At 32.0% G+C, this 27,276-nt stretch overlaps 1 protein-coding gene across 3 annotated transcripts in view; it reads left to right on the plus strand.

The window, feature by feature from the left end:
* LOC118186316 (adhesion molecule nephrin-like) overlaps nucleotides 1–27,276 on the plus strand; it is a 1,043,604-nt gene that overhangs the window by 998,081 nt on the left and 18,247 nt on the right. For all 3 annotated transcript variants that reach the window (XM_085809008.1, XM_085809009.1, XM_085809010.1), the window contains 2 exons: nucleotides 9,331–9,455; nucleotides 13,198–13,291. In XM_085809008.1, the coding sequence (XP_085665134.1) occupies nucleotides 9,331–9,455; nucleotides 13,198–13,291 (219 nt within the window). The remainder of the gene's footprint in view (nucleotides 1–9,330; nucleotides 9,456–13,197; nucleotides 13,292–27,276) is intronic.

Raw genomic sequence — 27,276 nt, forward strand, 5'->3', positions numbered from 1 at the left:
CATTTGCTAACAGTTAGATTAGGTTATTTGAATGCAGCAAAGCACACGAGGGCTGCTTGCCTTCGTGGAGGGCTTTCTGAAGAAAACTGATTTTTTATTCCCGTCGTACATACGGAAAAACACAAAATTATCCGCACATCCGGCATATTTTTTGGCTTCGAACCCGAGTCGAGTTCCTAGCGTTCAGTTGTCTAAGTCACTCGGCTACTGGTGTGATGCCAACACTTAGAGTAGTAATTATGTATTTAAATTGAATAAATATTAATCAAATAAAGATATGAACATATGAGATTTAAACAATTAATGCTATTAGAAATAAATAATTTTTAACAAAAACAGTACAGTGATGTATCTAATGACACAGATATTTGTTTCTTGTGTTACTATGCGTACTAACTACTGTCATACAATTGACTAATAGTCCTATGAAACCTACCAGTAATCAAGCAGGCAAGATAACTGAACCCTTAAAGCTCATCATGGGTGCTAGTTCCTCCAAATAGGTTGACTGCATTGATAATTTTCAATTCACCCCTCCCCATGTTAAACATAAATAAGAATTAGTATACACTAAAAAATCCTCAACGAGAGTAGCTCTCCTTTTAGCGCTGACAGCCTTGATGTGCTCTTATTATTCCGTTAAATAAATAAACAGTGTTATGAGATCTTTTGTAAATTGTTTTACTACGTATCATGTTTTAGGATATTGTTAATAGGATACAGTTTTCCCTCCCAAATGGTTGTTTTACCCTACCCAAAAGGTAGCTTCTTATTTCGCTGTCATCTTTATTCTCTGTATTGTTACCCCTCTTCGCTCTGTTCCTGTGTTATCATTCTTCTTTCTGACTTCATCATTTACTTCCTCGATGCTTTCTATTATCTTAGATTATATCGTAACTTACACCATCGTCATTAGTAGAATTATTCATCCTAATTCACTTAGACCATTTAAATCACGGAAATAATGCCTTTTAGCTAAGACTGCACGCAGAACAAAATAGAAGCATTTAGAAGCAACCGAGAGAATATTTTTAATCGTTTGCAAAGCAAAGCACTTGATCTTGAGCATGCCACCGTTAGTATGACCATACTAATAAACAAATGTGCGTTCCTTAAGGACGAAGTATAGACCCCTCCCACTCGTGCTATTCTGGTACAGTAAACGAATATAAACACAGAGTATCTGTCAAGTCCCCTTCGATCAACACAGCATTAAAACTATTCTTGTTAACCCTAATTCTCTCTCCTATAATGATTAAGAGCAATTTTTAAATATTTTATTCATTCTACAACAGACAGTATTCTTCCATTAAAAGAACCCACCAGTGTCTGAGTGGATAATACTGCTGGACTCTAGTAGTTCGACCCGAGCTCAAACTCGAAGAAATAGCTGGTTTCATGTGATTTTACTTCTGTGTTACATGTCTCTTAGAAAGATGTAAAGCATTAGGTTATTTTGAAGCAGGAGATATGAAAAATGAGCAATGCCCTCGCCGGGACTCGAACCTGGACACTTCGAACATGCTCTGAATCTGCTATCGTTGCACCACGAAAGCATGAGGAAAGGCGGGAAAACACCTTATATACTTCTCCTTTAAAAGGGTAAGTGAGGATTAGGGGACGACAGCGCTGAGTATGCTATCGTTATACCACCAAGTCATACGAAACGGAGGGAGAAAATACCTTATAAAATCTTCTGTGAAAGAATACCTTCCTTTAAGCAAATATTCATCAATCAATAACCTTAAGTGCATAGCTCATATTATTTTCTCTCCTATTAATATAATTTTTAATTCGAATTCTTAATGACTTTATATCAAATTTGAATTGTTTGAGAATTTAAACCGTGCTTTTTCAGTGAAATATTATGCGCATTGATCAAACTATAGTTCTTAAAATTTATATTAATATCATAAGTTTCATGTCATCAAGAGAAAACTTAGTAACTGTTTTAGACGATTATTCTTTTAAAGTTATCTATCTTCCTTAGACTAAATAGATTAGTAACTGTTTCATAGACGATTATTCTCTTAAAGTCATCCATCTTCCTTAGACTATATAAATTTTTAACTGTTTCATAGACGATTATTCTCTTAAAGTTATCCATCTTCCTTAGACTATATAAATTTTTGTTAATGACATTAATTCTAATCCTAACTGCTCAAGAGCATTTATCAATCTTTTCTTATTTTTGTTTTTCCTTAATAAAGCCAACTACATATCGGATATGTATTAAGGCTACCAAACTAAACTATATTAGACAAATAACTTGCTCCCACAAAAGAAATATAGTTTTATCTGCATAAATACACGAATTTTTTTCTTCTTAATTAACACAACTTAAGGTTAACTTTTATTTATTTAAAAGAAAAATAGGTTGTAGAGACATTAGGTACTTTTTTGGAAGCAGGCAAAATGAAAAATAGCAAACGCTTCGCCGGGAATCGAACCACGGACCTCTAGAATACCGGCCCAGGGTGCAGAACCACTACATCACGAAGGCACGCTAGGAAGGCGGGATAAATACCTTATAATGTACTATCTATATGCACATTTATTTAGCAACAGAATGTATTCTTTCACTGTATTTACTAACGAAGTGATATTTCAGCACAGAATTGCTAACGCTTGTAATAATTGATTTGCATTCAGAGATGTATACTAAGTATATATCTATGCTCCGATGGGACTGAACCAGGATTTGATTTTCATTCAGTTTGGTTGCTCTTTTCCACTGGCCAATTTCAAATAATTGGGAGTTCGGCTTGAATGCTTCAACCTTTGACAAAGTGAGAATGACCTTAGTGTTCTAGCTACTTAATCTGACTTGAATGCTTCCTTCACACTCCACTTCCTTTAACTGAGTCGGGACTTCTGCTGATCCAGTGTATCGATCATGAGGGAGGCTCCTATTTCTCTTGCAACTCCATTATAGTCGGTAACCACTACAATGGCCTAATTATTTTTATTTGTTACACGTAGAAAAGTTAAATGAAGCAGCTCTAAATAAACACATCCTCTTAAAAAAATGTTACCACAAATTTTAAATAAATTTGACTATTACGGAGATAAAAAGATAATTATCGCAAGTAGCGTTTAGACAACACAATGGAGTAATTCAAGCAATTAGATATTTACATCAACAAATTGCAACTTAGAGAAAACTCGATGGTTGCCAACCTGTGTGTGCTTCATTTCGTTTTATTTTCTGAAAACACGCTGCTTACGGTTTACTAATAAGTTATTTCTAAACCAACAGCTTGCCAGTTTTAATATCTACTAAGCCAGAAGTATCTTAAATCCAACAACTGTTTCATTTCTTTGAATAATTCGTCGCAGCTTGAATTTAGTATCTTACAACTCACTAGTGTCAGAAACTATACAAGAACTCTTTATGTTAAAATTACATTTGGATAGTTAATTACTTATTCCTGATCTCACATTTTCTTAAATTCTTTTTTTACTTTTCCCTCCACAAACATATTTCTGAAGCTCAGCAAGTTCACATGAGCAGAGACAAGCAGAAAAATAATCTAAAATGCTTCACCGGTTAGAGAATAAAATTATATCTCAAGTCTAAGAAAATTCTGAGATTGGAAGCATCTGCAAGCACTTCGAGTTTTGAGAAAACTGAATGACGAGATTATCTGAATTTAAAATTTGAAATGCGTGTGATTATGTCGGAGTTTTGATTGCCTTACATGAAATCTACTACAGTATAAGTCAACCTTAATATTATTACATGCCTTTCTATTGTGCATGTACTTGTTTGAAGTTTAAATCTGTTATGTAACAAAGAACGTTAGAAACTGGAAAGCTACTTTAAACCAGTTTCAGTTATAATACACTTCTCGGAAGGGGGGATATAAGATGAAGAATAAATTGTATATTTTTTAATTTAACTAGATAAATAAACATTTAATTATGTATATAGATTAATTAAGTATTTGTCTGCTGTTAGGTATTTAGCTCAGTTGCTAGCAATCAAGGAGTCCCCTACAAGCAATGCGAAAGCACCGTTAAGGTTTTATGGTATAACACTGATCTTCAGTTTTTTGGCGTAAATATCCTAAATATTAGACCACATTAATTTATGAAAATTCTCCTTAGCTCCCAATGTTTCAGGAAATCTTCCTATTTTTAAGTTTACATACTTTTAGAATTAAGGATAAAAACATAAAAGATTCCTTTACTCAGTACCTTAATTTCTATTACAACATACTTGAAATAGCGAAGTTAGAAGCTTAAAGTATGGAAAGTTTCTAGAATTTAATTATCGTTTAACTTAATAGAAACAAGTTACCCTTAAATTTCATTCATTCTGTCGCTTCATAAAGGAGAATGTATTTTCGTGACTCAGCCCACGGAAAATCCACTAAATTCAACACCTTTATCCTCAAGAGACTATTTAGAAGGCGACAATAGGAAAGAATCACCATGCAAAAGCGACGCATTTGTGAACATTAAGCGTGCGCTTTGAAACGTAACATAAGAGCCAAAAATTCACCCCAGTGACAGTAGCTTTAACTTGTTTAATTGAAAAGGGAGAATGAACTGTTAAATCACTGTACGGCCCTCTTCCCAGGAGAACAAAAGGTAAGAAAGCATTCATTATTTGTGTACTAGTCGGTGGTGTATTACCTAAATTTAACTGCTTTTAAGATTTCAAGAAATAAAACCCTGATATTCTTATTAGTCTGTGGAACAATTTCAAATCCAGCACCAAATAAAAAATGACCACCCGTTATAAATAAAGCCTTTAGCCTAATATTAACCTTTCCACACAATGTGTACTAGACTTATACTTGCTTAAAACTACTTTCTCTTCTCTTTTTCTTATTCTAACGGCGGGCAAACTAACCAACTCAGTCGCTTAGTGGCTCAGTTTGTAATTACTAGATCTTAACCATGAGCCTTTTCTTTTACTGAATTAATTTAATACTTTTGAAGTGGGTGATAGGATTTAGAAAAATATAAAAGTAAAAAACGAAGCTACTTAAAATTTTAACTGCTAAATTAAAATAGCAAATGATAAAATTTAAAGTAAGATTATAGAAAATTCAAAAATCAAAAGTTACTAAAATGCGAATTTAGACTTCTTTTATTTGCAAACCATTTTTTTGCCAAGAATAACAGCTGAGTGGTAACATATTTATTCATGGGGGATAAAACTGCTGCTGCTATTTTAATCAAAATGATTCACTTCATGTATATATGTAATTTATAATAAGAAAACTTTCCATGTAGCATTTCCAAGGAATACAAATTTAAATTAAAAACCCTGAAAAAAAATTCTTTTAGTCAGAATTTAAATAAGCATTTTAAATAGTAATTTCAATCTCAGGCTTTTTAATTTACTTTTAATTACTTTATTTTTAATATATATATATATATATATATATATATATAAACTTAAAGCGATTTATATAGACTTAAAACGAAATTTTGTTTTTCATTTTTAGCCTATTATTATGTTTCTTTTTATACATACATACATATATATATATAATATGAAATTGGAAAGATAACATGAACAAGAGAAACCTTAGTGGTCAAGAATTCTGCGTATTGAGCTGCAAAATTTTTAAACATATTTGCAAATAAGAGAAATGTTTAAAAGCTATTGCTAAAAAAGTACAGTTGACACTGTAGTTCCTGTGTAAAATAGTTACATCATGTAAAAACAACTAACAATACTAACTAAAAAACTCAGTGTAAAAAATTACAAAACGAGATAATTTCAAAATCAAAAAGGGATAAGGAAGAAAACTAATAAATTTTAATACAAAAAATTTTAATAATTTAAAAAAGATACTCGCAAATAATTAAAAACATTTCAAATACACAGTAAAAATGTACGAAGAATTGCAACAAATGGTAAATTAGCCCAACCCGAGGTTTGAGTCGGACTTATCAAGGGAAAAGCAGCTCAAAACTCGAATTAAGCTAATACCGTTAGCGCGTTACGTTATATATAATATATATATATATATATAAGTATATATACATATATATACATATATATATTTCTCAGATATATATATATATATATTTCTCAGATATAAGTTAAATAAAAAGACGAGTGTGAACATAGTTGTCTGGAGAATCCAAGGAATAAAAAGCAATAATATCAAATAAATTTGAAAAGATTCCAAGAAACCTCACCTAGTTGATAACACGATACTCAAACTAGGAAACAAACTTAAATGGAATCAATATGTCACGAATGTAAAAAAAAAAAATGAGCTGACCACACATGCCAGAGGATAACGTGGATGCTATCAAAATCATCAAATAAAAGTCCATATATATCTCTTAGTGCAGCAGCTCCCGAACGTAATCTTCAAAGACATAACTGCACAGAATTTTTGAAGTTAATTTGCATAAAAAGAACTATCATTTTCAAACTTTCGATTTAGGATTTGGATTATGGCAAAGCACGCGAGGGCTATCTGCCTAAAGGAAGGAATGTCTTCGGGGAGGGCCTTCTAGGGGAAACTGGCTAGTATACAAGTTACACATGGAGAAAGCCACGAAAACGCCCATCCAGGCAGCTCATTCGCGGGATTCGAACCTCGGACCGAACTACCAGTGTTCAGCGTCTTTACCTCTCGGCCGCTGGTGGGTCTCTCGATTTAGATTTATTACAATGCAGCTACAGTGAGAATTCGATGGTGAACATCTTTTTAGTAATGGGACTACGAATGATCTGAAATATGAAAAGATACTGATGATCTTCACATCGAACCTAAGTACGATAATTTCTGGATTATTACTATTTTCACATTTTTAAACAAATTATTTATGATTTTAGTTTGCTTTATTAAAATAACACTTAAAGCATGATTCGCTTTGTATATAAATGAACGTCGTGAAATGATCAGAGGTTTACTCTTAAACATATAAAACATTACATATATGCGTATTAAATACCATATCAAATATATTGTCACAGATAAATGGTTTTATGTATAAGATGTTCAAAAGCGAGTCGTCGGATAGTGGAGGTGTCTTTACATACCATTTTCAACAATCATTCATAAGTACGATTTCATTACTACTTGAGCGCACCAGCGGCCGAGCGGTAAAGTCGCTGAACACTGGTAGTTCGGTCCGAGGTTCGAATCCCGCGAACGGGCTGGCTGCATGGGCGTTTTCGAGGTTTTCCCCATGTGTAACGTGTATACGAGCCAGTTTCCCTTAGAAAGTCCTCCACGAAAGGCATCCCTCCCCTTAGGCAGATAGCCCTCGTGTGCTTTGCCATAATTAAATACACCAACACCATTATTGCTTGACGTTTATTAATATGCCTTTTTACTCTCATTGCACTCAACTTACAATGAATAAAACCTTTTACTGTTACCGGTACATAAGCACACACATATACGTATGTATGAGATAGACAATGCTAATTGAATTCATAGTTTTTGAAATCAATGTATAAAGTTAAGCATTTAAAATTCAATCGGCAACTGATTAATAAAATTGAAAGTAACGTACCATTTAATTCGAGACTAGAGCATAAACTGATCACGCTTAATTTTTTGTTTATGACAATTAGTCATGCATCAGATTCCACCGAAAAATAATTAAATTAATGTAACTCTTTAATTCATGTAGCAACGGCTCGTTTAGTTCCAGTCATTTCATTATTTCGTTTCTAATTTTATTTCATTTTAAATATTTAAAAATATCCTGCCTTCTGTTACTATAAAAATCAAGAACCAATCACATTTCTTGGTTCTAAAAGAAGATTTAAATACTATTTCCACATTTTTAGAACTTAGGATATTTTAAGAAATGTATCGAGATCTGTAGCTATGTTACGTAAAAGCTTGAGATCAGGAAATATGCATATTAATTTCATTGTGAATGTGTCAGATTTTGAATTTCAATATTTCCGCAAAAATTTTCAAAACGTCTAAGATGCTTTCTGCCTCCTTTCTACATGCCTTCGTAATGTACCAGTCAGTACACTCGGCGCGTATTCGAAAGGTCCGAAGCTCGAGTACCGGCGAGGGTATTGCTCATTTTTCACGTCTCTCAACATCAAAACTCCTAATGTCTCTACAAAAGGAGAGGCACGAACTTTTTTTAATTAGCCGATTTAGTTCTAAACCTTCAGTACAATATATAATTTTGCTTCTGTTCTCACTGCGCTATTATGCTCATTTTTTAAATTTTTTAAAAAAGAGTTAGAGCTGCAAATTTGTTTATACCCAGTTTTAAATAAAAAATGTATATTGTTTTATAGTCATTCAGGATTTATATTTTTACAACTCTAAAATGGATAGAAGAATTCCTGATTTCTTATATCAGCTCATTTTAATGTAAAAAGGCATCACTTTTAGATCTTTCACTTAGGGCAATCTAGGTATTAGAAAATTATTGCATCAGTTTTTCCAGTTATATACGTATTTACAAAAGAATTGTGATATATTTATATTTTTATTGTAGTATTGGTATTTCTGGATTCTGAAATCACTGCTTTCAAAATCTGTAAGTATGAGAGTTCTGCATAAATGTATTTTCTAAATGCTGGAACGTAATATTTTTCTTAACATTTCTCTTACAGTCAAATCTTAAAATATATTTGATACATGTAAGCCTCTGTGTATATTACACGAAAGCCGTATCCAAGTAAAGGTAAGTTACTCATTTAGCTTTCCAGACTTAGCTGTAGAAAAAAGGTGACACTGCAAAAGGAGTTGCGAATCAATTCCTGTTTAACAGGTAATTTTTAAAGATACCTTTTTTTCAATTCATCCGCCATGAACTGTGTTTCCTAAACTTGTATTTATTTTCGTAAAAATTAGACAATCTAAGTTTTAAAATGCATGTTCATCGTGAATATTATTAACGACTAATATTTATAAACAAATAAACTGGACTGTTTAAAATATTTTAATAGCAGAAGTGGTTCGGAGAGTTTGTTAAAATTACTATTAAAGAAATGCGCCTTTACAGCTAGAATAATGCGCTGTTTCTTTTGAATAAAGTTAAAACTTAAACTTTTTCTACTTGAGGTTTTCTACACCACAGCGTTAATTAATAAAAACTTTTTACATGCTTCTTTAAAAACACATATGCAGATATGTTACACGAAAAATGCATCGAATTTTCGATTCCTGTACACGCTGAGCACTCCTAACCAAATTTGCAATGGTCTATTCTTAAATACTTTCAAGAAAGAAAATAAATGAGAAGAGAGGCAATGTCTGTTTGGTGCATAAATTTCCTTTCTTTAACAATGCCCATAAAAACAACATCTGGTTAGAGAATGTAACTGCACTCTCTCGCATAAATTTACAATCTATGCTCCTCTTATAGGCCCTACTACTGATGACAACGTGCCAAGAGAGAAGAAGTTGCCGTCTGAAGATCATTCTCCATTTTATTTAAGCAGAACCTCTATTGACATACCGGATGATGAATTAGACGTGGATAGCTTGAAAGTTAGTAAACAGTGTTTGTTTATTTAAAGGAATTCTTAAGATAGTTTATCGAGTTATTCTACTTCCGTATTTCCTGAGGTACTTCATTAAATATACTTAATGAATAAAATCAGAAAGCTTTAAATTAATCTGTTCCGCTATTTGGTAGAATTGAATAAAAGTACCGCATAAGTGCCAGAAACAGTTTAAACAATTGACAAATATACATTTTGACAAAATTTTGGGATTTTCATTCTGATGATTTTTAAAATCGCAAAGATTCATTGTTTAAATGTCACTTCGTACCCTTACTGATTAAAGGCAACAGACTTTTAAAAGGCACAATTTGAGTTACATAAACCTTTTAGCAGAGAAAAAAGGAAATCTCCTTTTAGTTTTATCAAAATTCAATCCTTTTTATTAATTTAATTCATTTGAAATTAGGGATTTTGTTTAAGTTATTTAATTAAAAATTTTTTTAAAATGATATTTGAGTTCTATGTTTTAAAAGTAGCGCTTCAAAGTTTATTATTTATTATTCAAAGTTTTGTTATGCATTTTACATGATCATGCCAATACATAAAGAAATCCATTCTGTTATGAAAAACAGATCTTAAAATTAAATTTCATTTTTAAATGGGCAGACTTTAATATTCTGCAACTGTTTAATGAAGTATTCGATCATGTATATATATATATATATATATATATATATATATTGTTTATATATATATATATATTGTTTATATATAAGATATGTAAGATTACAAAGTATGTAAATTAAGATTTCTATTTTTAATTTGAAATTGTCCTTGAACTTCCTATTTTAATCTAGTTATTTCCCTTTTTTACCCTAAAGCAGTAACTAGTAAAGAAGATACCTCTCTAAACTGCGTAAATTATTCCCTGTGTTATAATTCTTGCGTAACGCTAATGACGCTGGGCACTTACATATTGTTTCAACCAAAAATAATTTCAAATTTGCAAAGCGAAATTTAAAATTTACTGATAAAAATATATTTAAACCAAAACTAAATCATTCTGACGGGGAAATTAGTAGAATTCTCTCTTACTCTCCTACTCAGCTGCCAACACACTGCTACCTGCTGCTGCTCCTTTTTTCAAATATATTTTAAAAATGTAAAAGGTACCGATGTAGTTTTTCAAGAACGGACGTGCAGATTATTGCGTAGATTGCATTATATAATGTAAGTTAAGGTTGTACTTCTCAAGGGTAAAAAACTGTTAAATCGCTCGGAATGGCTGTTAAAATGTTTTTATGTACAGGGTGGTTATAATTAAAGTAGTCCTATTTAGACCCCTGTAAAACCCGTTCTGCCTATCGGATTTTGATGAAACTTGGTATATAAGTTATATGGACTATGGAGAAAAGAGTTCTGAAATAAAAAATAGTTCAAATTTTGACCACCAGATAGCACTTTTCAAACCTCCCTTATGCAAATTAGTCAAACCTATAAAGAGATTTGCAGTCAGAGCCAGAAAATCATTCTGCGTGCCTTTGTTATCGTTAATCATGCCCTTAGAGAAGAAAGATCAAGCTTTACTGGTAAAACTATTTTTTCAGAACCGCAGTAACAGCTTGGCTGCATTGCTTGAATATCGTCGTTTAAAGGGATTGCGAAAAGGATCCATGTCAAACAATGGTTTGAATAAGATGATTATGAAGTTTGAAGAGACTGGAGACTTGGGTATGCTGCCAGGAAGAAGACGGAAACCGGTTGCGAATGAAACTGTCGATTCCCGGTATTCTTCAACAAGTACTCGATCGATGTCACGTGAGTTTACGATTCCTTAGTCGACAGTAGAAAGAAATTTGCAGTCCATTTTAAAATGGTATCCGTATAAGATTCACTTAGCGCAAATGCTGCAACATCAAGACCACCAAACACTCTCTGAATTTGCTTGCTGATTTTTTGCGAGAATGGATGTTGATGACGGGTGGCTTTGGAAAATTCTATGGTTAGATGAGGCGCACTTTTCTTTAGATGGAGCTGTGAATAATCAAAATTGCCTCACTGAGGTGTTTCACCTCCTAATGTCCTGCACCAACAACTACTGTATTCTGATTGTGTGTGAGAGCATGGTGTGGATTTACTGCTTATTTTATCCTCAGACTGTTTTCCTTTAAAACTCTCCCTCCTCAAGGTCTGAAATCGTGCTCTGTCACGAGTGCATAGTACAGTGAACTCCTTCGACAGCAAGTCATTCCTGCTTTATAGGAACGGCAATGTTTGCAGACCACTGTCTTCATACAAGATGAAGCAACTCCCCCACATTGGGCGCCAAGTCAAAGAACTGCTTCGTGCTAACATATCGAGAATCGTGTAATATCCAGAGCTTTTCCAGATGCCCTGCCTCCTCGTTCACTAGACTTAAATCCCTGCGATTTCTAGTCGCGGGGATTCCTAAAAGACCGTGTTTGTGGAGAATTAAGACCTTACCTTGGTGGAGAAGGAATTAAGACCTACCTTAGTTGAAAGCCAACATTACAGACCATCTTGCTGAAATCCCTCGAGAGTTACTTCGCGCTAATATTGAACACGCTATAATGCGCTTTCAATACGTAATTGATGTCAATGGAGCACACATTAATCACGTTCTGTAATTGAGTAAATTTTGATGATTCTAACAGATTTGTCCTTCTTTGGGAGCCACAATTCTCGCTGGTGGTCAAACTTTTAATTATTTTTATTGCGGAAATCGTTTCTTCATGGTCCATATAACATATATACCACATTTCATCAAAATTGAATAAGTAGAACAGGTTTTGGAGGGATTTGAATAGGGTCGCTTTAATTATAAGCACCCTGTACCAAACTCCCAGAATCATATTCCCTGCTACATCAACGACGCTTAATTATTATATACTGAGATGAAATCCTCTTTCAAATTGATTTAGCTTTTGTAGATTGGCAGAATTAACACAATGTAGAACATTTTATGATAAGTATTTAATATTTCAAGATAGGAAGAGGAAATAACCAGATTAAAATACAGAGTTAAGGGAATATAAATTAAAAATAGAATTTAAATTTACATATTTTATATCTTACATACATATTTTGTATCTTACATATTTTTATATCTTATATATATATATATATATATATAGATAGATAGATAGATAGATGGATATAGATATAGTTATAAAAATACATAGATATAGTTATAAAAATACATAGATATAGTTATAAAAATACATAGATATAGTTATAAGAATACATAGATATAGATATTCCATATTGTAATACTGATTGTTATATACATATACTATATATAATAAGTCATAATATATGTACGTATTCTTATAAACTGTCTTATGCACAATTAATTTTAGCTGTTTTAATTAACAGAAAATCATATTTTCCCGAATTGAAACTTTTACATTTTCTAATTTGAAAAATAATTCTATAATTCTATTAATTTCATAATTCTTTCCGAGTTTTGAACAAATATAATCATGACATAACATTTTGATTAATTTTAATATCTAAAACATTTAATGGAGAATTAAATATAGCAATTTTCGAACAATTTTCTGTATTTCCCTTTGTGTTAATCTTCTAAAAGTACAATCTAAGTACATACTTTAGTTATTAAATAGTGACTTATCATATAAACATTAATTAATTGTTAATGATGACTATTTTCTGGAGCGTACACTGCAGTTTTCAAATGGCGACTTGTTCATTTTTAGCATTATCGGATTTTCTCGTTGTTGATGATTAATTTTTTTTTTCAGAAAACACCTATTAAGCTACATCAGGTATACAGAGATTCCAGTGAAGAAGGGCAATCCTCAGGAAGACGATGTGACTGTGGAGGAATGCAATGGAGTGAGTTCACTTTTAAAATCCCAAAATATTTTTTAGCATCGAATTCTTTGTACGATAAACATCTGTGATTTGTTTTAAGAGAGTCTTACCCAAAACATTACTTTTGAAAATGAATTGATATCAAGGTATTACTTTGGTCATTTCTAGAGTGTTGGAGTAAAAAAAAAGGTATTTACTCGTTTATCCCCCCCTTTTTTTTTCGCTAATTTTATCGTGCGAAAATCGGGAGGGAAAAGTTTTGCGAATACTTTGTTTTCCGTAGGACATGGTTATAGCAAGCATATAACAAATGAAAAGTGTTCATGGATAGACCTGTAACTATCACAATATTATTTTTTTATTTAAAAGAAATTTACATTCAAATAAGATTGCATAGTAGTATTCTAAGATGAATCTATAGTAATATTAACATTACCGACATCAAATAAGACAACTTCAATTTCTGGAACTGGTGTCGTTTGCTATATTTTGCATGTCGTCGCCATGGTCACCATAGTCACCGGCTTCGTCATCGTTTAGTTTATCTTCTCACTTGCAGTGATCTTTAGAAACTTTAGATATCCCCGTTTCCTTGAAGGTCTTCACTATTATTACTTCATTAATCACAGCTCATGCACTTAAAATCCACAAGCAAATTATTTACTAAGAAGAAAACAATCGCTACATGAACGTATCCGTTTTAAAATTTAGTGAAACTCGCTCTCTGAACGCTTTGAAAAAGGATAATATATGCGAAGCATTTTCAGATCTTTCTGCTAAAACCCGAAGGGCAGAAACCGCGAGAAAAATAAGGTAATTTACATGAAATAAAACAGTAGCTTATATAATAAGGAACTAAATCGTTATCTTTCCTATCATGATAAATCCCATGAACTGGTGCGAGATCTTGCAAGTACAAAATTTCTTTATGAGCACTATATGCAAACAGCATAGTTGAAGAGTTTATAAATAGCATCACCATTTATAAATAGCAAGCTAAACAACAGAACAAAGTTAATGTCTTATGTCTTGACACTGCTAGAAGAATTTCTTAAGTTCATAAATATTATAATCATTAATATAATGCTAAACTTTCATCAGAATATCTTAAAATAAAAAAGGATTTAATGTTCTCTTCAAAATTAGATGTATGGTAAACAAATCCGCAAGTTAGCAAGTATTAAATAATCAAAAAACATAAATCCTATAACTAGCAGATTCTGTGATAGTATTTACATCTCATTCATTGTTTCTTTACGTGATTTAATCATAAGCTTGTAAGGTACTTCTCCCGTCTTCTGAGCGTGCCTTCGAAATTTATAATACAAGCTGTGTTCGTTTGGGTCCGTTGCAGTGCGTAATTAGAATGCGATCTGAGCTCGTTGATAACCTTCAAAGGGTTAATCATAAATAATTCTTTTTAATTTTGAAACTTACTATGAATTATCGCATACATATCGCACATCGGCTCCAATATATGCCAGTTTTGAGCAAATACCCTATTGAGATTAGAGAGATTTAGATCTATATTGGCATAGAATGACATTCCCATAACTGTATAAATTACCGCCAAAGAGTACACTGTTTACTGAATTACTCACATACAGTGTTATATTATTATTCTCTAAAGCAATTTAAGAATCTTAGCAAGAAAACGAAGCAGTTCTGTGAATCCTAACACAACATCTTTAATTCAGCTTCACTTTGTTTTAGTTATATCTGTGTTCTCACCCGACTTGTGCAACGCAGGAACACATTTCATTCAGAATCAAACATAATAAGAAAGCTAACTTACTGATAAGCACTAGAGACATGACTCAGTACGCATTCCCCTCATGTTACTGTCATATAATGCGAGAAGGGAGAAAAATATCTGAGTTTTTCCCTTATCAATTCTGAATATATAGATGACATGCAAGTTGCGAAATAGATCTTCTAAATGTTTACTTTGGATTAATATGTTATTCAAATCCCTGATGAATAGAGCACATACGATAATAATGATAATGATAATAATAATATCTTATGTGAACTAATAATAAAGCTATGTACTCTAACAATCAAAATAATATTTGTATTAACATTAAGTAACAGAAACTGTTCTTCTCTTCCTTTAAAAAATGAGCGCTCAAAAAACAAATTCAGGTGGAAGGGTTACACAGAAGAAAGTTAAAAAGAATTTTAATACTAAATGTCTTGGGGCGTTCTTCAAGGTAAAAGGATAAATTTGGGTTATTGAGAAGATAATGATGGCGATGATACTGGAAAACTGGAATTTGATTAAAAAATCGAACAGAAGCTTTAAAATGAAAGTGATGGTGCATGTGTTAACAATGAGATGAGCTGCTAGAGGAATGCATCCCCAAAAGACAGCGTACGACATTCGTTTTATTATCATGATCGGAAAAACCTTATTCTCAGATTTAGTTATTTAATAATAAATTATCTTTATGGAGAGATTTAGGAACCTGTTCGTAAGTACGAAATGCCTAATATAAGCTCATTCTCAAGTTAAGGGATTTCCTATTTAGCCAAAAACTTCTTACCACCAGCAGCTTCCTTTAAAAGTCAGAAGGTTAACGCCTTAAAGAATCGAGGTTTTTCTGACCAAAAATGAGGTTTTTTTCTGACCAAAAATGAGGTTTTTTTCTGACTTGTGTTGTTACTCTATTCAACGTGATATTTTAGTTAACCAATTAAAGCACTATTGATAAACGTACCGGGAGCTCATTATTGTTATGAAATAATTAAATTACACAATGAAATAACCAAGTACATTCACCATATATCTAAAATAATGCTTTTAGGTTTGAAAACTTAATAACAAATTTAAGATTTCTCATGGTGGTTACTTCTGCAGTACATTTTGTACTCTTGTATTAATATGAAGAGTTAAAATAGCTTGACCTCTTTCGATTCAAAGGGAAATAAGCTTGAATAATTCGCTTAATCAAAGGCCTTATTCAAACACTCAAAACTTGGAGGTAAGCTCTCGGTAATTAAGCAACTTGAAACACAAACAAAATAAGTCATTTGGAGTAATTTACCAAAGCAGTAATTTGTAATTAATAATGACTCCTACCGATCATTAGAAATAACATGGAGTGACAAATATTTGACAGAATTGATGCCCTGACCGACATAATTAAGGCAATGGAAATATTTACCTTTTTGATAGTCATAAGAGGATTTTGATCTATAACTTTAAGGTAAATGAGTTCTACACTAAAGCCTCCCTCTCTCTCATTTCGGATTTCACAATAAATTTTAGCTCTGTAAAGAGTGTAAGCTTTCGATTGAGCAAATAGCATGGAATATGAATCTCATTACTTTCCTTTTTATGTTGTCGGTTTTACAATTAAAACTCAAAAGAGCAACAAATGCTTTTAAATAACAGCATTCTTTCTTTAGAAATTGTCATTGCTATCCACTTTATTTCTTAAGCACTAAAGTCTGTATCTAATTTTGAACAAATTACTCTCACGCTTCCTTGGTAAGGTGTGGAAAAATAAAAGTATTGTTAAACCACAGAAACTCAGACAACAAGTAAGTAGAATATCATAAATGTCAAAGCAATGTTTTTCTGTTTCAGGTTGAACTAAACCTAATTATACAATCGAATCTACAGAGAAAAAGATCAATATCATTAAATAATAACCTTATAAGATACTTCTCCCACCTTCTTGGCGAGCCTTCGTGGTATAGTGGTCCGCACGCTGAGCCAGTATTTCAGAGGTCCGTTGTTCGATTCCCGGCGAAGGCAGTTGCTCATTTTTCATCTTGCCTGCTTCCAAAAAAATACCTAATGTCTCCACAAGAGGCGCTCAAACTAAAAGGGTGTTGGATGATGATTCTTCTCACCCAGGATATGGCAAATGGGTCCCCTAAAAACCCCAGTCGCCCTTCAAAAGGGGGAGTACATAAGATATTTCTCCCACCTTCTTGGCGAGCCTTCGCGGGGTAGTAGTTTGCACGCTGAGCCCGTATTTCAGAGGCCCGTAGTTCGATTCCCGGGGAAGGCAGTTGCTCATTTTTCATCTTGCCTGCTCCAAAAAAATTCTAATGTCTCTACAACCTCTATAATTTACGTTGATGGTAAAATAACACAAGCAACTGAGTTTAGTAAGTTTTAAAATGTGCAAACTATAGGGCTTTTCAAAATAAGTAAACGTTTAAATGATTTTAAATGCGTTGTTTACTAAGATGTATTAATGTTATAATTTAAAATAAATAAGACAAATATAAGCATCAATATCTTATTTCAGGTGTTTGTACCGAAAATAGTTCTAATCCAAGCACTGCTGATAATCTATATCACGAATGATTTTATTTGTTAATTGTAAAAATCGTGAATGACGTTATTTAGTATTTGAGTAAATTTTCTTTAAATAGCTTCTTTCAATTATTTGACTGTTGTGTGTTTTACGCAATTAATTTCATCTTTGATTGTAGTTCCCAATAAAGTCAATTCCTTAGCATGAGGCCTGGTTCAGGCGGGATGATGGTTCAATTTGTTTGCAGATTTTCATCAGACATAGACCTTAGCATTCCAAGACAATGAAAGCATATGTCATCTTTATGTAAATAAATACTGGACTCCCAAATATAATACTGGATACTAAAGACAATACTAACTTTGATTGATCAAAATGGAATACTTGCATTGTGTCATTTTATCAAACTAAAAGAGTTGTAACTATATGTACATGGGATGTCATTTCATCTAAACTCAACGGAGTATACGTAAACCATTTTCCTCGGCTCACTAGTTTTATCTTTATAGACTTTTTAATATACCTTTCGAAAATTTAGATTTAAGTATAAAATCTTTGATAATACTTTCATTCTATGTAATGTAAATCAGTATTTAAATGCCTGAAAAATTGAAACCATATTTTTTCTTATTTGTATTTTGATTTTCTGTCTGAAACCAGAAAATATGTGGAATGTTTGATTATAATTCATCTTACGATGAGCAGAATTTTAGGTTAATAATTGCGTACAATCGGTTGATCATTACGTACAATCTAGCCTTACAGTACTTCCTCGAAATAAGTTATTATTCTCATATCCTTGGTGGCTTATGAAATAATTCGTCCCTTACCAACTTAGATGAAAGCTTTCTAGTCTATTTGTCAGTTGGTATTTCCACGTTTAAATAGTGGTGGTGCTCACGTAGACAGTGTTTCATTTTATTACACCAATAAGGATAAAATATAACAGGATTAGAACTTACTAAAACTTCATAAATGGTAGTTTTAGATTATTTTTACAACTGATGCACTAGATCAGTAATTTAACAGGAAAAGTATTCAAGAGATATCTCCCATTAGGAAAGTGGTTTCGTAGAGGCCTTTCTAATGCTTCTCGTAATTCCGGCTACACTAGGGAAAACCCATGTAAAAATCTTACAATTAAGACATTCAGTCAATGAGAAATTTTCTCAAAGTTCAAATTTACCGGAAATTTTTTCCAGTGTTTCACTTCAATTTGAAGCTACTTTAATCATAAGAAATGTGTGATTTAAAATTTTAGCATGTAATGAAAATGCTATTTGGAGGAGTGGATAAGGGAAGTTTTTATATAGCTTAATACGTATAGATATAAAGTAAATTACGTAAAATAGATTTAATTAATTAATTTTATAACGTACATAAATGAATTATTAACATCATGAAAATGAGTTTCTAATTTTTCATTAATAAAATTAGAAACATAATTTTTCAAATACATTACTGTTAGAAAACAAGAAATACTTTATTACTTTTAGTTATGAAACTTTCTGCATCTCTCTCAAATAGCAAAGTTAAAATCAGATTTTCCGTTCTCCTTCAACCCCATTAAAAGTTTCTGAAGAATTGTGATATTTCGAGATTAAATTCCTTTCTACTTGGTCTTTAGAAGTTGTGAAATAAAACCTTTCAGATAATTCTTGATGATGCAGAGTTTAATTTCAGTTTGAAGCTCTTCATCATTTCTCTAGAGAGCACCTTCTGAGAGAGAAATAACTGTAGTTTATGTCCAGAATTTTTGATTTATTACGAAAGTTTTCATTTGACTGACATTAAAATATGAATATCATTTCAAATGAATAAAGTCTCTAGCCTTTTTAGCATATAAAGCCATGGCTTTCTTTTTGCACAGGAAGTGCCCCTTCAGATTAAATTCCATAAAAGTGTTTTTTAAATATTCTTTTATAAAACTGTTAATATTATTGAAAGACTCCTCCCGAAAATCTAAATCTAGGGGTACTGCTTTAAGATATTTTTAAGCTCTTCTAAAATATAGTCATTTACATGAATCATCCCTATCAAAACAGAGACCTACAAAGTATTTCAATACATATTAGCGATGAAAATTAACAAACTTTCAACCAAATTTAGAAGTGAATATAAAAACGTTGCTAGTTTCTGCTTGTAAACAATGCTCATTTTTAAACTTTTAGCTGGTCCAACGAGAATATTAATTATCCATACTTCTGAGAATTTCATGCTTTTTGAAATGTTTTTCCCTTTAATTTATTAGAATATGATGAATATCTTACTCACGGAAATGTTTGCTGCTATTCTCATAAAATTCACCACTTTGTTTTGAGAAACCTTATTATTGTGAATACATGTCTGGAAATAAGCTGATTGAAATTTAAATTGCGGCATTAAGAAGTATAAATTGATATTCCTGAAATTTATGGACATGAGTACTTATATAATAAATAATAATTTTATTAACAAAGGAGTGAATTTATTACTGAAAAAAGAGTATGACCTTACTAGTACTAAGTGGCTCTGCCTTTGTTAGCCATGAGTTTCGCTATCCGTCGGAACAGTAAACGTCGGTACGTATGTCTTATAATGTCTTGCGCTAACTTACGACGGGTGCTCAACTAGTTAAGTAAGCTTCCTGTTGTTTCGGGAGGTTTTTCTTGAGCTTGCAAATCGCGTCTGATGACATAACAATATTTTCAGTCTGAATCGCGGTAGGCTAAGATGGCACTTAGAATACATTTTTATGAAGTATTTTCCAAGTGACAACTGAAATGATGAAATGCGGCTTTGCGTTCAAAAATCTCGTGAGTTTACTTACCGGTTATTAACCTGCTACCAGTACGTACTGAAGGAGGTCGGATAGTATAGCTGCTGGCTCCCCAGACCATCGTGCCTGTATTCGAGTTGTGATTGGATAATTCCATTCACTACATATATCGATGTCACACACGTATGCACCTACTGTCGGAGTTGAAACACAAGCAATGCCCATTGCAGAAGACGAATCCAATTCCAAATTATTCGAGAACTGTACCAGTCCAACAGCAAGTGACGATGGGTAACAGTGAAATGGTAAGCAATGAAGGGGACTACATACATACAATCCTTCTGCAAGCTGCCTGGAAATCTTTGGCGAGTGACCGGTTGAGGGCATGAAGCTCATCCAATAGCTGATTGAATGGTTGTTGGAGTACCTATGAATGAGATGGCCATCACGCTTAGTAGTCGCACTTCATGCTGCCGTCCCAGTAAAATAGGTAAGAATACCTTCAGCTAGCAGCATCTAAACACATATTAGACTGCTGCGCTTTTTCTTTCCAGATGTGCTCCTATACGTATATTTACCAAGCAATCTCTTGCAGTGCCAATTATCCAACATTTCTTGAAATACATTAATTGAGTATTCGACTTACGAATACAAGTTCTAAGTATTTAACATAACGAAATTGGCGTTCACAAAAAAGTGTTGATTAGAGTAAAATGAAATTTCCCTTTTTGCAAAAAATCTGATTTCAGTAACAAGTGGTATAGATAAACATTAATTTATAACTAAAGTTGTTAAATTAAAGTGACTTGTTCAATATACGTTGTTCGATAGTGACTTCCTCCACAAGTTTTGTCTTTTATTTTGTATTAGTTACAGAAAGCTCGGAACTATTACGTAATCCTGGTAATTCGCATACTTCACCTCCACTTTCATTTGCGAATATTTTTCATCCCTTCGACATATAGTTCCTAACATTTTATTCAGTGCGTAAAAGAAATAAAGCCTGTAGTCAGATTTTACGAATGCTTTTTATATTAAGTGTCCCCTTTACTGAGCACTTTCATTCCATTCCATAAAAATAATAGCACATTAACTTATTTCTTCTCTAAGAAACTATAATCAATTTACACTGTTTGTGGATTTATTATTTTATGACAAAGCACACAAGGGCTATCGTTCTAATTGTAGGGATGCATTCAGGCAGAACTTTCTAAGGAATCTGACTCGCATTCCTTTACACAAGGGAAAAATCGCAAAACTGCGCATGCAGTCAGCCCTTTCGCCGAGATTTGAACCTCATTTAAACTAAAAGAGTTGAGTGTTCTTATACTACATTCTGTCGATGGTAGACAGGATCAATTTAGGTATACCTAATCTATACTTTTAATCAGTTGATTTATTCGATGCTTTATGCTATTTTTATCTCTCTTCATCCTTTTAAGATCTTATTCTATTGAGCAATTACTGCACAGAAATATACGTCGACAATTCGATGCAGACTAATGTACATGACATCTTCGTCTAAAAGAAAATTTAGAGTAACATATTTTGGACGCACAAATTTTTATTAAAAGAAACTAAAAAATAAACGGCAATATACTGACCTGCGTGTAGTAAACTGAGTATGACACCTTTTGGATGCATAATATTCATATTATAATAAAAGGTAAATTTAAATAAACGAGAATGTATTTATTTGACCCTCGTGGTTTTTAAAATGCACTGCTTACTACTATAATATGCTGATCACAAAATTCTAAATCAAATAGGACAGATTTTTCAATAATCTTTTCAATAAAAAGGAAAAGCTTATTTATGAATTTGGAGATCCTAAACCTCACTTTAGGGACACCTAAGAGATAGTACTATCTCGTTATAAAGCGAATGATAGAATCAAAACTTACTTTGTACTAAAAGTAAATACTTCCCTTCTGAAACAAATGAATATTTACAAATATGTTATTATAGAAAACGAATAATGTACGTATATTTTTAACTGCGAATCAACAAACAAAATAAAAATAGAGTAATGTTGTAGTTAATATAAATCAAAATCATATTACACATATATTATCATACATTTATTTGCTTAATAAGCACATCTCAAGTACGTATATTTATATTTTATGAAATTGTTCCTTAAAAAGTTCTTAAAATTTTCAGCTGTCATTTTTTTAATAAAAATAATCATTTAAATAATAAATAATAAATAAATTCAATAAAATTGAACTTTTGATTCAAGAAAGTTGCTATTAAAGTATGAGTAATCAGAAATTTAATGTACAGAAAAAAGTTATCTCTGTAAAATTAAACTCTAAATTATTCATAACATGGGCATTTTCGTGGTTTTCCCCATGTGTAACGTGGATGCGAGCCAGTTTTTCTTAAAAATACCACCATGTAGCATCCGTCCCTTTCCGTGCAGCCCGTGTAGTGCTCCGGAGCGCATAATAAGTTTAAAGAAAAATATTCATAAGAAGAAACAATTCAGCTTGAAAACTTGCTGTATTTTTACAGGTGATTCTAGGTAATTAAATCGTAATATCCGAAACCGCAAGTAGATTTTGCATAACAATGAAATAGAAGACCTAGACAATCCATTTTACAAATGCATTTGCTCCGTCGTTTCATTCGGTGCTTATATCATTGAGATTTATACTGCCCTGCAAAGTATTTCTCTTGGGAAACTGAATTTATGTTATAGACGTTTCCCGTTTATGCCTATTGCTCTATATATTCTTGACATTTAACTCCCTGATGTATACAAATTTATTGGCTTTTAAAATCCGTGATACGAAAGAGGCATTTTTCCTCATCTTTCAGGCTCTTTCAATTTCACTACACTTAAAATCATAAAGACTTTATAACTCTTGTGCTCTGAAACAGGATTTTTTTTTATAATATTTGCTTGAATAGTCGAAAGAAATGTTAGCTAATATACATGAAGGATAATATTACCTGATATCAGGTAATGTATGTCCTGAAAAGCTTTATACCTGATAAGTTATTTTGTCTTGTTAATACATTAAAATTTAATTACATAATTTAAATGTAATTTTTTATGTAAATTATATCTTACAATCTAATTTCATTCTATATTTCGGGTTCATTTATAAGGAAGACGTTTTCCTAATATGCTTGATTATACCTTTGGATGTTAAGAGTTTCTGCTAGAAAATATAATTTCAGACATGCATCGCACTTCTATGATTGATACCAGTACTAAAAAAGTAGTTTTCTATACTTGAGTTTTCAGACTCATATTACCTTGTACCACAACATAAATTCAGCTAAAATTCCCTTGAAGTATAATAAACCTTTCATGTAAACAATTTCAGTAAACATTTAAAAAATTTCGTGAACCACAAATGTATTAGAGGAGTGTTTTATAATTTTAAAGATTTTTTTAACGAGGATGGGATTAACAAAAGATTTTTAATTTTTATATGTATTAACAAAGATATTGAAAGCTATTTTATCAGCTTTTGTAATGCATTTTTTCATGCATGGCATGGCGAGAAAGAAGATTATTTCTATAAAGAACGTAAAATATTAGAAACTTTGGTAGGAATCTGAGAAAAGTCAAAATAGAAATATTACTCAGTATTACGAACTACAGAGTGCTAATAATTAAAGTTACCCTATTTAGATCTACTTAGAGCAACTTCTGGTACACCTATTTGTTTAAACTTCTTATATATGTTATAGGAACCATGGGAAAAAAATTAAGTTAAAAATTAATAGTTCAAATTTCGACCACCATATGAGAAGGGTGCGCATGAAAAACAAAAAAACACAATTTCGAACACAAAATTTTATTTAATCACAGAATTTGATCAATTTGTATTCCATTTGCGTCAAGCACATCTTCAGAGCGTGTTATAATGTGCTCAACAGTAGCGCGAAGGGTTTCTCGATCAGTTGCAGCAACATAACGTGCTATGCTTGCTTTCATTTCAGGGATAGTCCGCATACTTCCTTCATAAGCACGATCTTTCAGGAATCCCAGCAACCCGGAATTCACTGGGATTCAAATCCAGGGAACTAGGACACCAGGCAGTTGGAAAATTTCTTGAAATTACCCGATTATCTTCAAAGACAGTAATATTAGTATGAGGATTCCCCTCAACGAAAAGGGGCCTAGAAATCAGCTGTAAACATACACCATATGGTAATGAAATCAGGATGCAGAGACTTTTCCTCACCATAGCATTAGCACTTTCAGAACACCATAATCAACACTGTTAAGTGTTAAATGCTCCATTTAGAGTAAATTGTCACTTGTCCAACTACAAAATATTCCAAAGCCATGTATTGTCAACGGCTATTCAAGCCAAAAAGAGAGGTAGAAAAATCATTATGTTTGTCCGGGTCTATGTGTACATATTACAAACATGCACGGAAGAATTCGACAGTTCCTCACAAATCATTGATTCTATTCATACACGCAACTAGGTTGAAAGTAAAACTTAGCCTAATAAAAGGAAATGAATGTTAAATGAAAATTCTCTCCTGAAAAACAATTACACGTAGTATTAAAATGAATAAAATCAGCTATTAGACCTAAATGCTGTAAAGAAGATAACATCTTAAATTGGCAAATGTGTGGCATTTCCATACCTAATTTCTTTACAACGAATTCTTTATATCCATAAAAAGGGAACTTATTAAAAGAAATTAATACTAAAATGACGAATTTACAAGGAAAAAAAGAAATAATGTTGCATATAGAAAAATTAAGATGGAATAATATGATATTAAGAGAAATATAGTATTATCCTTGTAAAATATTGTCTAATTAAGATTTTTATTATTCTTAATTTAAAAGAGAACGAACAGGCCGTTTTATAATATATACAAATTTCAGGATGTCATCATGTCAAGATTTTTTTACGCGGAAATTTAAAGTATAGGAGACTTAAATATCGAAATAAAATAATCAGTTTAGGAAAACCTGACAAAATTCCGTAAATTAAGCTAGAGATTCGGAATAATTTTCATCCAAAAGATTACTTCCGATCTATATGATGATGTAAGCTTGAAATTCTGAAATGTTCAATCTTTAGTGAAGTAACTTGCGAAAATTCCGTAAAATCTGTTTCAACATTTAATAAAAAGATAAGCTGAATTTAGAAAAAAAGACGCTTCAAGATACATACAGGTTATCCTTCGAAAATCTATGAGACAAATTTCATTGCTCTGTAACTACCGTATCTGCACTTTACAATGCACACAAAAATGCTCAACCTCATCAAGCTTTCTTGATGGATGAATAACTTTAAAATGTCATTATATTTAACTGCCCAGCATATTCCTGTATCTCAATTAAACTTAATCTGTTTGAAATTCCTTCGAATTCTCAGTTGCAATTGTTAAGCCTTCTCCTCAGATCTTCTTTCTTACAATAACGGTCGTTAATTTAAGGATTTAGCTTATTATTTACACAATAATTTCATGAAAAAATAGAAAGATGAACAATAATTCTTGGTGATCAAGCATTGTACAAACTGTTTTCTACACTACATATAAGTGAGAATAATAATTTATCGTTTTCGAACCGAATACATATTTCCTCTAAACGTTTTACTCTGCTGCTCTGCATATGCATAATGCGAGTTATGGCTTATAAATCTTACCTTTTCAAAAATCACCACTTATGCCAAATTTCATAAACTTCCCTTTATTTTTATATGCCTAAGAGTAATATGAAATCAAAATATATTGCGTATTACATTTCAATTAATTCTTTTAAAATTAGTTCTCTTGAACATATGGTTGTAGTCCGCAAGATAGCCTACATAAATAGATGGTCTATTCATGTAGAGGGTCTCTTAAAATGTTCTGCTTTCTTACCTAATTTCGGATTTTGTTCTTTTGTGGAGATATTAAATTTTTTATTTCAAAGCAGGAAGCACAAAACATCGGCTATGCCCTCACCGGGAGTCAAACCACGATCTTCCAACTGCTAGCTGGGAGTGCCATCAGTTACATAACAAGATCATGTGAGAGGAAATCGATTATTTTTTTATAATTTTATAAGCCATGAATTTATAACTCACAGTTTTAAATTTACTGTAGGGCTGGTAAAAATCAGTAATATCCGCAGGAAAAGAGTGTTTGGAGTTTAAAACCAATGCTATAACCTTTAATGGATTTAAAGATAAAGCAAAAGAAAAAAAAACGTGTTGTGTGAGAGGTAATATAAACAAACACCCAAGAATTCCCTCAAACAACTTGTTTTTAAATTACACAAAGACTGAATAAGCTCCCATGAATCACAGACTAAATGAAGCGTGTCGTGTCCGACTTATATAGCGAATGATCAGCGTTTTTGAAAACACAGAATTATGAGACATTATTTATTCCCTGATGCGACTCATAAAAAGTCATTGTCGTAATGTATCAAATTCTAAAACTCATTGACCCGTCGAAGAGTAAACTTCGGTTTCCTGCTTTTTACTTCGAGGCCTTGTCCTCTAAATGAAAAATGTTACATTCTTTCCTTTTGTTCATCAATTTTCTTGCAGTCATCATTAATTTCTATCCTGTACTGTAGAGTAGAATGAATCTTGTACAAATTCAATGAACATCACCTCCAATTTCTTGCACTTTAAATTATCACGTAAGGAAATGGCATTTTGTTTCTAGGAATTTCTAATGATTAGATCATGATAACTTTCTTTCTTCTACACTTTAGAAGTCGGCATACGAGGGCAATATTTACCAGGGCAATATTACCTGGAAGTAAAACTTTGAATACAGCGAATAACAAAAATCATATTAAAGGCAATAAGCAGCATATTTTATGTTCTTGATTTTTACTCTTGTAGCTCAAAAATAAATATCTATTTCATATATTTCTAGGAAGTAATATGTTCCTCATTATAATAAACAGTAACTGATGTTGACTGTAACATCAGTTGATCTTTTCAATGATTGCAGTAAAATAAAAATTCTTAGTATATCAGATAAAA

The sequence above is a fragment of the Stegodyphus dumicola genome, chromosome X2 (genome assembly GCF_044657685.1).
Source record: "Stegodyphus dumicola isolate Sdum_Otavi_A_Nest chromosome X2, ASM4465768v1".
Taxonomy (NCBI): Eukaryota; Metazoa; Arthropoda; class Arachnida; order Araneae; family Eresidae; genus Stegodyphus; species Stegodyphus dumicola.